Raw genomic sequence first — 16,253 nt, forward strand, 5'->3', positions numbered from 1 at the left:
TGTCTGACGGTGTTGACAAAAAACAAGGTATGATCGGAGAGAAACCTGATTTCTGAAAAAAATTCAAAATGGGGAGATTGGCCTTGTGCATTTCTGAAAAGCCAAGACCTTTGTCTACGAGGATATACCATACTATTTTGTAATTCACTTAGTTTTTTTCTTTCAAGATTACAACCTCTTTTAGCCACTTTTTCAAGAATCAGTGGCGTATCACTGAAAAGCTGTACTGTTGCTTCATCTGACCTTAAAACATTCTTAAAATGCTTAAAATGCTGTAGGCGAGTACATCTATGCAAAAAAAGACCTAACCCCAAAAAAATGGATACAAAAGGTTTTTCAACTGATTTTGTTACCTCTAAGTGTTCTTAATAACATACTAAAAATCTAGGAAAATCTGACTTCAGGAAAGGTGTCATTATCAAGATCAAAGTTTTTTAAAATAAAGGTTACTACATGATAATTACATTGGCATGAACTAACATGTTTTCAGGATCTGTTTGTTTGGAGTGCTGTTTCGGTGGATAAATACACTACTGCTATGATAATATCCATGTGCTGTTTGTCAGGGCACATCATCAGTGATGAATCATGGTGTCACTAGGTATTTTGGGTCTTTCAGCAGCTGAACTGAATAGACAGGAGCCACTACATGTGTAAGTAGAGGGCAAGGTGAAACGGTTGGTACTGGAGACAGACAATATCCTGAAAGGACATAGGGCTTTAGCATAGCTTTCCGGTAAGCCAGAGTAGGGCCTGTTGTAGCTTCATAGGCAAGGGTCAGGGCCTTGTATTCAATTAGGGCATGAAAAAGAGGACATGACTGGTAAACCGAGGCTATGTGGTCAGAGAATGATAGATGGTCAACAACAATGACACCTAGACTTCTTGTGGCCTTATTTGAGGCAACAGTAGCAGAATCCATATTGAGCTCGATATAATGGCAACCTAAATCTTTGGCTGGGATCACCAGCAGTGCATTTGGGCGAGGCTCAACTGAAGGTTGCATTCTTTCATACTTGTGGATAGTTCAGAGAGGCAAGCGGAAATGTGTGTGACCGTGGAGTCATCTGGCACAAAGTAACTGTGCTTCATCGGTGTAACAGTAGTATGAGAAGCTGTGAGAACAGATAACATGGCCCAGTGATGTGGTGTACATGGCAAATAGGAGTCCCAGCACCAGCCCTTAGGACACCTCTGTGGAGAGGCTATGATTTGAGGACAGCTGACCTTGCCCTTGATACATGCTAAGAATGATACCACCAGACTCAAAGAATGTCTGGAAGAACTTGAGACACATAAAACTCAATTATTTATCTAAAAGAGATGTTAAATAATCATGTTTTGAAAAAAAAAAATGCTAGCTGGTGTGTCTGCACAAAGATTTTTTGATTTACTACAAAACATAAAGAGATGTCCATAATCTCCTCTGAAGATATCTTCTGGCTTACTAGAAACAAAATAAAAGAGTAATTTTGAGCTTGGCTTTTTCAGATTTTGAGTTTTTGCATTTTGAAATGTAATGCATATTTAATAGATATAGTCCAATTACCATATTAAAACATAACATTTCAGAAAACTTGCAATACATTTTTTTCTCACAAATATGTGAGTAATCACCGGATTAAGTTTCATGGTGATATCGGCAAGCTAATTTTTTTGGCCTATTCACCTGGAGTGTCTCTTGACCCTTATAATAAGCCTATGGCAGCCATGTTGAAAAAACTCATTTCCCCAAGTCAGATTTTACTAGATTTTTAGTATGTCATTTAGAAGGTCCAATAGTAATAGAATCCATAAAAAAAACATTTGTATCAATTTTTTGGGGGTTAAACCCTAGATGTACTCGCCTACTGTGCTTTCCCTGTATTCAGACTTCAGGTGTTCCCTTTTATGACTTTCATGGAGCAATGTGGTCTGCCTTTGCCTCCAACGAAAAACCAATAATTTGTGTAGTGTTTAACTTGTGATGCTTATTGAAAAAACTTCCCAAAACAGTTCAAAGTTGACCTTCAGGTCTGTAAATGTTAGACCCTGTGTTTTGTCATTATTTGCACCGACTTCTACAGACTTCTATCATAATTTCTTCCCTTAACCCCACATCCAAGGATGTTCTTTACAGCTCCATGTTTGGCAGATTTCTGAATAACACAACACAGTGTTGGAAATGGTATACGGAGTCTTTTGAGATTACCTTTTATTATTTGGAGATCTTGTTTTTGCAAATAATTGTATTTCTGGTGTCCTCAGACAGCCCCTCCGTCTTCACATTTGTCAACGACGCACAAGATGTAACAGGTGGCTATTTAAAACACAAATATAAAATAAATCCTTGCCTAATTCATGTCCTAAAGCAAATTTGCAAAGCAATTTGTCAAAGGTGATTACCATTTGTTATCTACCATATTTGAGTCAAATTAGGTTTCCACAATGGTATCCAGTAAAGGGTGCCAATACCAGCGATTCCAGGAGCTTAACCTTCTTCTTGCTTTAACCTCTCGTAGTTTTTTCCCCTCTCGTAGTTTAGTATTCATTGCTGTTGATCATTTTTACATTTAGTATCAACCACAAGCTATCTATAGAAAAATCATGGTTGACCTTATTATTTGTTGTCTGGAGATATGTCCCATAATGTGCTTAAGCTTCAAGGGTGCCAATACGAACTGGCGGCACTGTACCTGCTTGTGTTTGTATATGGCTCTTACTTATCTAATGTAGGGTCGCCAACTATCCCTTGAAATATGGAATCGTCCTGTGTTTATAAATAAAAGTACGGGTTCCATATAGAGTTGAAACGGGACAAGGGAGGATAACAAGTGTTAAAATGCAGGAAATGACATCTAAGAAATACAAAAATTCTCCCAAACCCTCACCATAATGAAGTTGACAGTTGGCAACCCTATACTGACCTGTTATCAATAAAAGCAATACCTTGACAGTACACTCTAAAATTGTTGGGCTTAATTGAAATACATGCTTGCTTTTGATTGTAATCAGTGTTTTTAAAATTGTATGGCTCTTGTGAAAATTTCTTTACAAAAAATTGCCGTTAATGGCTCTCTCCAACAAAAAGGTTCCTGACCCCTGCTTTAGGAAGACACACAGTGCCACGGCAGATAATGGGCATTTCTCAAAACCTAGTGCAGTGCACTTCCAAGCGCAGGGGCGCAGTGGCCCACCTTTTCCCATCGGGAGAATTTTCCCCTTGGCGGCCCTCTTTAAAAAAACAAAAAAAACAAAGCGAACATGGTTTCCTAACCAAAAAGACAAAAGCCACGAAATCTGCAGTCGTACTACATGTGGACATTAGTGTTGTCAAAATATCAACCTGAAGTGGAGAATTGTAGCCTACACCTTGATGAAATGCACAGCCAGTGGTGTAGTCTACGTGAAACGCAGGTATACGCACCCATTTCAAAATTTCAGGGATTACAGTATACCCACTTAAAATTGATTGATCCATTATTTACAATAGCACAAATATATACAGTAGACTATACACACATCAAAAAATGCTCAAATATACAGTATACCCACTTCAAAAAGTAGACTACACCACTGGAGCCATCATCACAGTCCAAAGCATTCATAGGCCTAGGTTAGGCTACATCACGCTACTGTTCCATGCAAATGTGCACTCCACTGTCATTTTGACAGTTTGAAATTGAAATATCGTTTAAGGAAGACAGGATGAGCATGGGCACAAAGTTTTGGGTGTGGGGATTTTTAGAAGAGTAGGCTTACAAAATTTAGTTTAGTAGCCTATAGCTTACAAAAAGTCTGTCTACATTGTGCAATAAACCCACCATGCAGCAAATAAGCCAAACTTAGCTACTTCAAACCACAACCATAAGTCAACAAAATGTATAACCAAACGGTGTAGGCCTACCTTAAAACGCTGTCTTCTCGCAGCAAATGTCTTTGTTTCTTGCAATCACTCTACTTTAATCCACAGCTTATTAGCCTACACACCCAGCACTGGTCACATCAGAATCTTGTGTGGTAATTATTTTGTTCCATTTCTTCAGACATAGGCTACATCCTAAATGTACCACATATAAATATATGTATGATAATAATATTATTTCGACTATAAGGAGATATACTGGTAGGTCTAACAAATCAAAACAAAACCCATTGCTTCTGTTAGGTGCAGTTATCTTGCTTCTGTTAGGTGCAGTTATCTTCCTTACCACTTGGTGGAGTCTGTTCGTAACCCAAGTCAATAACCACAGAGCAAGTGAATCAGGACTGGAAAGACTGTAAACTGTAAGAGTCGTGTGGAAATCTGAAAATAAATCATAATTTATTAATATTTCCATCCTTTGGTAACCAATATACATATCACAGGTTCTTCAAATACTGAAAACGAAACTGTGTTACTAAGATCTTGTAAACTTCCGCGATCTACGGTGTATGAAAATGATCAGTAGAGAAGGGGTGTGGCCAATTTACTGTTTGACACCGTCAGTGAGGTATTGCCGTCTGGTATACGGTATAAATACTGGCTAGTCAGCTTACTCTCTGAATAGGGAAGTGGAAAGTGGGAAGTCAGTGCATATAAGCACTATTTCTAAACTTTAGGGCCGGTTGGGAACGCAGTGCGGCCGCATTATAACATTTCACGGCCGCGGCCCACCGGGACAAGTCCCCGATCTCCCGACGGCGTATCATCCTAATTAGTCATGCCCAGTGACTGGATAGTCTTTGTTAATCACGCCCAGTGATTGGATACTCTTTGTTAGTCACACCCAGTGATTGGATACTCTTTGATGAACTCTACGGAATATCCAATCACTGGGCGTGACTAATTTGGCTGATACAGTTGGAAGTGCACTGCACTAGGATTTGAGAAATGGCCATTGTCTCTCTCAGACACAGACACACCTATCCGCTCGTGTCACCCAACTTCTCCAACTTTTAAGCTACAATACTACGCTCGGTTGATTCAATTGCTTGACAAAACTCGGTCTCTTCATATTCATTAGTTCGTCAAATCGAAGACAGAGTTCATGGCAGACGTGTCCCTTATCTGTAGCTCCAAAATTGCCATGTTGCTACTTCATGGTGCCAACTCACTCTTCACTAGTTTCTATAGCCAACCACTTTAGTTAGTTAGTTAGAAACTTTATTATCCCCAATGGGACTTTTTTTGTCAGCAGGTAAGGTACACATCAGGCAGGTTGTATTGCCTACGACATGATGAACACAAAGATTTAACACATACAATACACACCTAGATATAACATACATGACATGACAATAGGCAGGACAGGACAGGACAGGACAGGACAGGACAAACTATTCAACAGTTCCGCTCAACTTTCAACTTCACTGGTGTCACACAATGACCAAATGCAATGGTGTGCAAAAAAAAACGCTGGCTGTGCAAGTACATTAGGTAGGGGAAGGGCGGAATTCTCCCACCCGCTTAAGTCAAAAAAAGCGTGCAACAGCGCCTCCGCGGTTACTCAAGTCTGTGATTAAGCAGGGTTTACGCGGGATTTGACCAGTTGCGCACTTTGGGTGGGGCCAGGCCAAAACCAGGGAGTTTTGCATGTAAATGAATCCTAAGCGTATTCTCCCGTGCACTTACGCATGTTTGCCTTTACGCGCATCAAAGGGCTGTAGTAAGGTCAAGGCTATGAGGTAAAATGTAATATTGCATTTGATGCTCACTTGGCTCGCATTTTTAACATGTTACACGGTATGCTTTGTTGATGTTCCTTACCGTCAGCGTGAGTCCAAATCGAAATTCATTCACAGTTCCACATAAACATCCTACATTAATTGTGACAAAATATGACCAGCTGCCCAGAGCATGTTCTCATATCGGTGCACTTACAAACAAAAGCAGGTAATTAATTAAGCAGTATGAGGATCATCATGTCTCCACGGACGGTAACCAAAACCAAAAACACCTCGTTGGACCATGCGCAAATTGACAAGGCACGTCAGACTAAAGACTGATGTTCCAGTCGTCCAAACAGCCACCCAAAGTACTATTCAACAACAACCTTCACCATTTTTACTATATTGTAGCCACAACGTTAAGTAAAGGGTTTTTATTGCAACTCCTCCACTTTTGTGATTTATTGGAACTCGTGCATATGTGCATGTAACCTATTAAACTTTCTGAACTGATGCCCGACATACAAAACCACCACATACTGAGGTAGGCTACAGGTTGTCCTATCTGTTTTTGTAAGGCAGAAAATAGGCTATTTCCTGAATGTCATTACAGCTAAACGTAAAAAGGTAGGCCTACATATCAGAGCTCGTCTTTGGCATTTCGCTTCTGGTCTCTATTACACCCCATCAGCTGCGCGTTTAAGTCCTGGCTTGGCATTGCATGCCCATGTCCAATTAATTCCAATGTCTGCGACAGAACATAAAGTCTCCGTTTTTCCATGACGATCGATTTCCTTGTTCATTCTTCAGCATGCATGTAGCCTAAGTGTAATATGCTGACGGACAGCTGAGATCCACATATTTCCAATGATATTAATGTCACGTTGCTGTACAGAGAAGCAGAGAAACACTTTTAAAAGTCAGCAAATACTATGTGTTTGTTCAACTGTGGGAATGATCAGCATTTTAAATCAGTTTTTGATTTTCGGGAATTGTCCAGGCAACACGCCAAACTCCATTTTTAACAAAACGTTTAATCATGTTTATTATTTCAATCAACCTGTTGCGCACCAAAAAGCTCAGCTGAGTTCCCACCAAAGGTACACATTGCGTTTCCATCTCATTATCTCACCTCCACTACTCGCCGTGTGATTGTGAAAATGACCTGAGGTTAGATGTTGAGATGCTTTGCACGGGGACTTTTGTCACGTGGTTTTAAATTCAAAGTTAAAGTTCAGTGATGGATCTCAATGGACTGCCGAGGTTTTCACATGGTTGATCTGAAAATCCATGCTCCAGTTTCTTTGTAGCCACAACTGATGAACTTGGCGGAGATTCATCCCCCCATTTAGCATATATCACGCCTATGTTGGGCTACGCACTATTTTTCTGAGTTAAGCGCGAGGGGTGTGGCAACGTTCCAGAGGGGAGAATATGCGCAAGATAAGACCACGTAAAATGTGCGCGCGTAAAACCGACTTAAGTGGAGACGGGAGAATTCCGCCCGAAGTGAATAGCACTAAGTAGGCCTATCCTATATCAAGTATACTAGAGGAATGTGCAAGAAACAGCAAGAGGAAGTAAATAAGTAAATAAATAAATAAAAAACAACCTTAGAATAAAACCCTTAGAAGTTAAAAGTGTATCCTCAATAGAATGCGATGGGCTAAAAATGAGTAATAAAAATAATGAAAAAAGGGATATGGTTCCTCTGCTCAGGCCCACTGAGTAGTTGCTGTCCAAGCACAATTAAGAATAGAATCAAAACATAAGCAGTTGTTATTGCTTTTCTTGGCCTGCCTTTTAACTGTAGCATTTCCAAACCAACAGACAATAGCAAATGTAAAAACACTTTCTACAAACGCACTGCAAAACATTTTAGTAACTCTGGAGTTAACATCAAAAGACACCTAGCCTAGAAATCTAGACGCCCCTAGCGACCGCAAATTGAATTTGCTCCCGGGGGCAGTATAGCGGACCCCGGTCGTTTAGCGAGGCTGAAAGTTATCCGATGACAGGGCCAATCAAATCGCGAGGGGGGCCGGGCTACCTAGTAAACAGGAAACTTTCTTCTAAGAAGGAAGATGGTGTCCGTCCGTGCTACGTACAGCACGAAAGTGTTTACTTTTTAAAAATTTAAAAAGCCTGGATGATAATACAGTTCGTGGCTGACATGGATTGATGTAATAATACACCATGAACTTATCGAACACAAATAGATCACAACACATTACCATTTGATCATTCGATGTTTTAAACTAGCTCGGTAAGCTAAGTTGAGCATTTTACAGAACCAGATAGTCACACGCTATTATCAGACCACTACTGTACTGCGGCCCCAAATTCTAATAAGATCCATGTCATTAAAAACGAGACATTTGGGAGCTTTGGAAGTCTGTAAGTCGCTTACCAAATAGATGGGAATGACACCTAGTCTACCGAGCTAGCGGCTAGCCAACCTGTCGTCAATAGGTATCCAGCCGTGTATTAGTTATGGGTATACAGCTAGCTAGCTAACACCGAACATGCCATGTTGACAACAATCATAAATATAACCATTTAACAAGCCCCAAATTGCACAACATTTCGCTGGTTGATCAAGGAGGGCAGTGTGGTTGAAAACGAGGCATTTTTTAACTGTGTAAGTGAAAACACGATTTATTAGGAAACTTGTTTGTGGCTGTAGTGATCACACGCATTCACTGCTACGATGGCTCGGAGTTGCCGCTTCACAAGACAGCTGTGACGTAACACAGAAGTGTGTGGGGATTGGTTGTTCCACCATCCTATTGCGTGATGTTGAGTGCCAAGACAACCGTTTATCCTGCCCACACTCTCTCCTAGCTCCCCTAGACCTCTGTACAGCTTTTTGCTGTACGGGTCTGGCTCGCTAGGCTAAAAGACACCAGTTTTTTTTAGTCACAATGACGAAAATCAATTTTAGTCTTAGTCAAATTTAGTCATTGCCTTCACAATTTAGTCTTAGTCTTCGTCTAAATGACGAAAATTAATTTTAGTCTTAGTCAAATTTTCGTCATTTTAGTCATTTCAGTCAACATTTCACATTTTCGTCATTTTAGTCAAATTATTACACAAATTCTTACTAGATAGCCTATTGCAGAAAATATTCACATTGTTACTAGCTTATTTTCCACCAAAACCCAAATCAGTCCTGTAAAAGTAATTTCAACAGCATAGAGCAAAGGAGCATACACACACACACTTCCAGGTGCAGGTTGCGCTCTCTCTCTCTCTCTCTCTCTCTCTCTCTCTCTCTCTCTCTCTCTCTCTCTCTCTCTCTCTCTCTCTCTCTCTCTCTCTCTCTCTCTCTCTCTCTCTCCTCTCTCTCTCTCTCTCTCTCTCTCTCTCTCTCTCTCTCTCTCTCTCTCTCTCTCTCTCTCTCGCATTAGAAGCTTCTGCGTATTATTTGCTTTTGGATTTGATCACGTAGTAGGCTACAAGCTCCTCTTCACCTGACCGCGTGACTCATAGCCTGCAGATTGCAGGCAGTGGGAAGACCAGACATCCCAATGAAGTCCAAGAAGTTTCCCTGATATTTGATAGTGGCTCCCCGATGGCCGCGAGTCAGATACAATATTTCAGATTTTAGACTATGCAAGTTCGCGTTATTTCGATTGGCAATGCGGGACAGAGAAAGATAATGGCTCGTGCGTCATCCCTGGAATACTTCAAATAGATTACGCGCACTTCGTAGGACAAAAAGTCCTGGGGGAAAAGTATGCAGACTGACTGGACGACAGAAAGGACATTGACAAACAATGGTTGAACACTAATGATGTTTTGTTTGTTTGGATGTCGAGGGTCGATAAGCACCTCCAAGTGTAAGCAATGCGTTTTTAGAACTTGGGATGTCTGGGAGACGCTATTGTAATACGCATCGCATGGAAGGGATGTCAACTGCCTTGGGTCTTTTAGCCTTGCCCTCGATGGGAACAAGTTTCAATTCTCCGCACGTTAAACCCTGATCGACCACACATTAATTCTTATCAAAACTACAGTAGCCGTGCCTCTGTTTAGACTACTTAAACAAAGTTTCCCCTGTAGCGCGCGCATCCCTTAAACGTCTCCCGGTGTGTCTGATCTAAATAAATGCATGAATCTGATCCTCATGATTTGCTTGCAAACTGCCTATTCATACGGTTGAACAACCAATATAGCAAACATTACAAAAGAACAGACAACGGACGTCGGCGTATGCGTAAGTGGAAATGAGAAGATAGGAAGCTCGAGGAGATTTAAAATGACAGCATCAGAGGAAGATTGGCGCGAGTGACGATAACACTATTATCATGACTGCACAAACACACACGTCTTCGTTATGGACAAAAGGGTTGTTGAACATGTTTCAAAATTAACACTTGCCTCAACATCGGCTCTTTCTTTTTCTCTTTTCTGGGAAACATTTTAGGGCCTAAACTCAACTGAACAGGACTCACTGAACTAGGCTACTACTGATTGAGCCGCACCAGCCCAGGCCCTGCCTGCAGAGACAAACAGGGCAACAGCGCGTAATCTTCTATGAAGTTCAAGAAACAATAACAATTACAAATTAATTTTAATCAATTACATTTTTACATTTACAATTACATTACATTCGTCCATGGCTTGTAAATTTCGTCTCGTCTTAGTCTCCTTAACGAAAATCAATTTTTATTTTCGTCATATTTTTATGTTCTGGAAGCAATTTTGTGCGTCATCGTCTCGTCATCGTCACAGGAAAAAGGGGCGTTGACGAAATATTTTCGTCATCGTCCTGGTTGACGAAATTAACACTGGTGTACACAAGATGTAATAATGTTGTAATGGCGTCATCTACCCCCCTGCTGTGACGGTACGCAAACTGCAATGGGTTCAACAGGTGATGTGTGTGTGTAGGGAAATATGCTTCTTAACTATGCGTTCCAGGCACTTCATAACCAGAGAGGTCAGTGCTATAGGACGGTAGTGGTTTTGTTCAGAAGGGGATCTTTGAGATGGGGATGATGAGTGAGGTCTTCCAGAGTGTAGGGACAGTGCGCTGATTAAGGGAAGACTGGAAGATGTCAGCAAAAACCGTGGACACTAGTTCAGCACAGAGTTTTAGTATATTACCACAGATTTTTGACTCCTCCATCCTAGACAGACAAGTAATTGGACATGACCCTCCAGAAAAAAAAAGTTTTTTTGTTTTAATGACAAATGTTTTCTATTGCAGGGCTACCCAAAAAGGGGCTCAAGGTGGCTCACTTGAACATTTGCAGTTTGAGAAACAAAATCAATGACATTGAAAAACTCCTAACCTCAAACTCTGTTCACATTCTGGCTATCTCAGAGACTAATGCTATGATGTCCATTTCAGGCTTTAACATGTACCGGAGAGATAGAAACTATCACGGTGGTGGAGTAGCCTTTTATGTTCAAGATCATATTCCTGTAAAAGTAAGAGAAGACCTAGAACCAACTGACCTTGAAATAAGGTGGTTGCAAATTCATTTGCCTTATCAAAAAGATATTGATTGCTCACCATCACAGGAACGGCCCCAGCTTATCTGAAGGACCTACTAACGCCCTATGTTACTGGAAGAGAACTGCGCTCATCCAGCACAAGCCGTCTGGCTCTGCCATCCAGTCGCTCTAGGTACTCCCAGTCAAGATTGTTCTCCGTTGTGGTACCCAAGTGGTGGAACGGTCTCCCAGAGGCAGCAAGACTAAGCACATCTCTTGCAGCCTTCAAGAAACAACTGAAGACCTTCCTCTTTCGAGAGAATCTACTAGACTAATGCTTGAACTGGCCTTGCCCCAGGGCAGACTCCTGACATGATGTTTAGTTTAGTTTAGTTTGTGTGTGTGTACTCGTTATTTACTCTTTAATTTAAAAAAAAAATAAATAAAAAAAATAAATAACCCCTCTGCAACTGCACTTGTTGTTCTGTATATCTCCTGTGCACATTGTATTTGCTTGTGATGTTGGCTTGAATATGTCCTCTTTTGAAAGTCGCTTTGGTTATAAAGCGTCTGCCAAATGCAATATAATGTAATGTAATGTAATGTAATGTAATGATTGGTTGTTGCTACAGACCTCCTAGTGCAAATATTGGTTATATGGATAAAGTCAATAGTATGCTCGACCAGGTACAGTGAGTCCAATATGTATTTGATCCCTTGCTGATTTTGCCCGTTTGCCCACTAATAAAGACGTGATCAGTCTATAAATTTATGATAATATGTATTCAAACATGGAGAGACAGAATATCAAAAAGAAATTCCAGAAAATAACATAAAATAATATATTTTAATTTGTTTGTACTTAATTTAGGCTAATAAGTATTTGACCCCTCTAGCTAAAGCAGATAAAGTGCTTTGTGGCAAAGCCCTAGTTGTCTAGCACTGAGGTCAGATGCTTCTTTTAGTTGATGACAATGTTTGTGCATATAGTAGAAAATACTTTTGCCCATTTTTCTTTGCAGATTATCTCCAAAACATTAATAGTTTGTGGCTGTAGCTTGGCAAATGGGAGGTTCAGTTCTCTCCATAGAATTACTATAGGGTTAATATTTGGAGACTGTCTAGGCCACTTCACGACTTTAATATGCTTATTATTGAGCCACTTCTTCGTTTCTTTGACTGTATGTTGTGTATTATTGTCATGTTGGGAGATTCAAACATGGCCCACCCTTCAGTGTAGTGGTGGAGGGAAGGACGTTTGCACTCAGAATTGCACATTACATGTCTCCATCCATCCATTCGTTGACGATGTGAAGTTGTCCTGTGCCTTGGCCAGGCAAACACCCTCAAACCATAATGATACCACTTTCATGCATGATGGTGAGGAGGGTGTTCTTGGGATCATAGACAGCAGTACTCTTTCTCAAAACACATTGAATTGTGTTAACCCTTTTACTGCCGTGGTCGCAAAATTGCGACGAGACGCGATAATGAATTAAAAAGCCTGCTGCTTGATATAGAGTGTGTAATACTGTTCAAACTCGGTGGCGGACATGTTCAACTTCATTTCTAGCTCAGAATGACGTATGCCTCCAATGTGTTTTTTTCGAGGAAACCGCATTCACTCGTGTTGGATTTGGCGGAGCTAAGCGAGATAACAGCGTCTGACGAGCTAGCGGTTTTTAGTGAACTATATAGCGGATTACGGTGAAATCAAGTAAAATGGCAAAACGTACGATGTCCAGGGATGATGTGCTGGGGGTATTGTTTGCTGATCCAGATTCTGAGGCGGAATTTATGCCTTCAGATGATGACGACTCCTTCAGTGATCTGAGTACTCCTCCTGGTTCGCCTACGACAGAGTCTGTGGTTGATCAATGTAATGCACAAGCACGACCAAACACTCCCGACATCGAAAATGATGTTGGCCCAAATACTGATAATGGTAGTGGTAATGTCGATGTACGTGTGGAGGTTGGGGGACGTGGTGGTAGCGGCAGTGCACGCGGCGTAAACCGGGCTGGTGAAGGGCTTGGCGCTAGGACCTTTTACCGCACCGGCAGCCACGCTGTGCCTGCTCATGGGGAGGTTTTGCAGGATGCGAGTGGAGGAGATGTTGGGGCGGGTGGAAGAGGTAAACGGGGTCGGAGTATGACTCGAGGAAGTAGTCGTGTTAGAGAGGATGGGGATTCTTTCACCCGTGAGAGGCGGCCAGTGGGCATCAAGGCTAACAGGGGAGGGAGAGGTGGTTCTTAAGGGCCGTACACACACGTCGCTGCTAGTTACTCGCTCAGCGGATGAAGTCAATAGAATGTCTACGTGTTCCAGCGAGTCTCGCTGGCGAGTAGGCAAGGAGAGTATAAGCAATACGATGTGGGCGGGTTCCGAGATAAACTTATTTTATCTTCGAGCGACGCGAGTTAAGCGAGTAACCAATTGGAATGCAGAATACAGATTATTGACAGGTGACGTTGCCCCTGTGGTGTTCTGACCACCTAACTTCTGCACGCCATCACACTTTGGTTAAAAGTGTTGAGGAAAATACATACAGTGTACACCATCAAAGGCTCATATGCATGGTTGTGCACAGCACACGATCAACGTTAAACAGCGTAGGCCTACATTTTGTTTCGTAAGGACGTTATTGGCGCGGACAGCGGGAACCATGACAACCAGTAAACAAAATCACCCAGAGCGAGTGGCAAGTAGGCGAGTGAGCAAGTAGCGAGTAAATAGCAGCGACGTGTGTGTATGGCCCTTTACGCAGCCCCTGCTTCACGCGGAGCAGGCGGCCGTAGGAGAGGGAGAGGGAGGAGGGGCTTTACCTCTGCTACAGCCACCACGGCTCCGCTTGTAGTAGAAGCTGACAATGAGGGATGGGAGCTACTGGGCAATGTCGGTGAGACGCGTAATGGTAATTGGATAAAAAGTTTTGACGAACCGATTGGATACAAGGGTGAAAAAGTGAACGATTCGGCCCTAGATTTTCTGTCACTGTTTCTAGACGACGCATTTTGGAATGTGCTTACAGTCGAAACAAACAGATATGCGCAGCAATTTTTAGCCTCCCATGAGCTCCTGCCAAGTTCGAGGTTTCATGGCTGGTATGACGTGACAGTCCCAGAAATGAAAGCCTTTATCGCTCTCCACTTGAGCATGGGTCTGGTGGAGAAGCACGAAATTAGCGATTACTGGGGCGAATTTGAAACGACACAAACACCTGGATTTGGAAAAGTAATGTCTAGAAATAGATTCCAAATTATTTTATCTTTCCTCCACTTCACCAACAACGACAATTACATTGAGAGGGGGCAGCCAGGGTATGACCGAATTTTCAAGGTGCGGCCAATTATTGACATCGTCATCCCAAAATTCTCTGCAGTGTACGGGCCACGCAAACAGCTGTCATTGGACGAGATGACAATAGCTTTCAAGGGGAGGTCCACTCTGAAGCTGTACAACCCCAACAAGCCAGACAAATATGGGTACAAAGTATTTGTCTTGAGCGAGGCCAAGTCAGGCTATGTGCTGGAATGGTCCATGTACACTGGCCCAAATGCTGACGCACATGAGATAGGTGCATCCCATCTCATTGTGCGTAAGCTAATGGCCCCACACACAGGAAAAGGCCATGAAGTGTACATGGACAGCTATTACACCTCACCAGCCATAGCAACTGAGTTGGCCAGCCGAGACACTGGCTTGTGTGGGACTGTCAGCAGTCAGAGAAGAGGCATGCCCAAGGCCCTGCGACCTGCTGTGTTGCCCCTGAGAAAAGGTGATGACCCTGTGTTCATGCAAAAAGGCAAAATGTTGGCATGTGCCTGGCATGACACAAAGCGTCTCACCATGCTCTCCACGGTGCACGACAACACCTGTACCAGAAAGCGCATTCGCACCAAACACAGCGCAACTGGTTACAGGGACATTAGCAGGCCTGTCTGTGTGGACCAATACAATTCTTTTATGGGTGGAGTCGACACAGCTGACCAGAGAATGAAAACTTACCTTTTCCCACACAGATCCAGGAAATGGTACAATCGCATTTTCAATGCTATTATGAGCATCTGCATGGTCAATGCTCACATTCTCTACAGCCAGTGTACTGCTACTCCACAAAAGACCATGAAGGCTTTTGTGGAGGACGTTGTCACTGGACTGCTGGAAGGGTGGAGTAAGAAAGAGGGAAACAAGGGGGGCAGGCCTTCAGTGGACGGAGGGGAAATGCCACGCAGGCTGACAGAGCGGCACTTTCTGAGAAATGCTGATGACCGTCCAGACTGTGTCGTGTGCTCAGATCGCACCCGCCCTAAAGGCCGCCACCAAACAAAGTACAGGTGCATTCAGTGTGGAGTGGGTCTGTGTGCTGTCCCCTGCAACGAGAGATACCACACACTGAAAAATTTCAAACAATGTCACCTGGATATGTAGGCAGGGGACAGCACAGAGACACCCCCGCCCCGGCCTCTTTCTCTCTCTCTTCCCTGACTGACACGGCCACACACACATGCAGTACACACACACACACACACACACACACACACACTACACCTACACACACATACACACCCACACACTGTATGTTTTGAAAGGAATAATCCAGTAACACTTTATCTTTGTCCCCCAATCATTTGGACTTCTATTCTAAACTGAGCAGCCATTTCCAATCATTATATTGTGCCCTGATAATAGTGTTTCTCCCATGTCCAAGAGCATTATTGCCAGTCAAGACCACTGGGCTTTGCCGGGCCCAAAGTCATCTGACTGGGTTCGCCACCTAATACAATGTGATGAGAACCCTTACATGCATTTGTTTCCATATGACACTCATACACAGGCTAGTTATAGTTATAGTTATAGTTACAGTTACAGTTGTGGTTGTTCATGTAAATAGTTCTAGTTCTGGTTGTAGTTCTACATTATGTTCACTTTTTCTGATTTTGTCTGAGTATAGAGTAAGTGTGGAACATTGCATTTAGGGGGCGGGGAGGAAATGGTTTGAAAAAACGTTTTTTTTTTTTTTACCCCAGTCAAGTCAAGTCATAACTTCATCATTTATTCAAAATATTTTCAAAATTCAATATGGCCATCACCCTATGACATCCCAGTATGCAAATCAGATGGGTACATTTACCCCAGAAATAAACACTATAAAAGGTTTGCTTCATCTTCAGTTACAC

At 42.3% G+C, this 16,253-nt stretch overlaps 1 protein-coding gene across 1 annotated transcript; it reads left to right on the forward strand.

The window, feature by feature from the left end:
• Positions 1-14,229: 14,229 nt before the first annotated feature.
• LOC134459639 (piggyBac transposable element-derived protein 4-like) lies at positions 14,230-15,504 on the forward strand. The gene has a single exon (XM_063211985.1). The coding sequence runs from the start codon at positions 14,230-14,232 to the stop codon at positions 15,502-15,504; it is 1,275 nt and encodes a 424-aa protein (XP_063068055.1).
• The last annotated feature ends 749 nt before the right edge of the window (positions 15,505-16,253 follow it).

The sequence above is a fragment of the Engraulis encrasicolus genome, chromosome 12 (assembly GCF_034702125.1).
Source record: "Engraulis encrasicolus isolate BLACKSEA-1 chromosome 12, IST_EnEncr_1.0, whole genome shotgun sequence".
NCBI lineage: Eukaryota > Metazoa > Chordata > Actinopteri > Clupeiformes > Engraulidae > Engraulis > Engraulis encrasicolus.

Coding starts and splice junctions, on each gene's coding strand:
- LOC134459639 (XM_063211985.1), top strand. CDS start 14,230: ATGGGTCTGGTGGAGAAGCACGAAATTAGCGATTACTGGGGCGAATTT.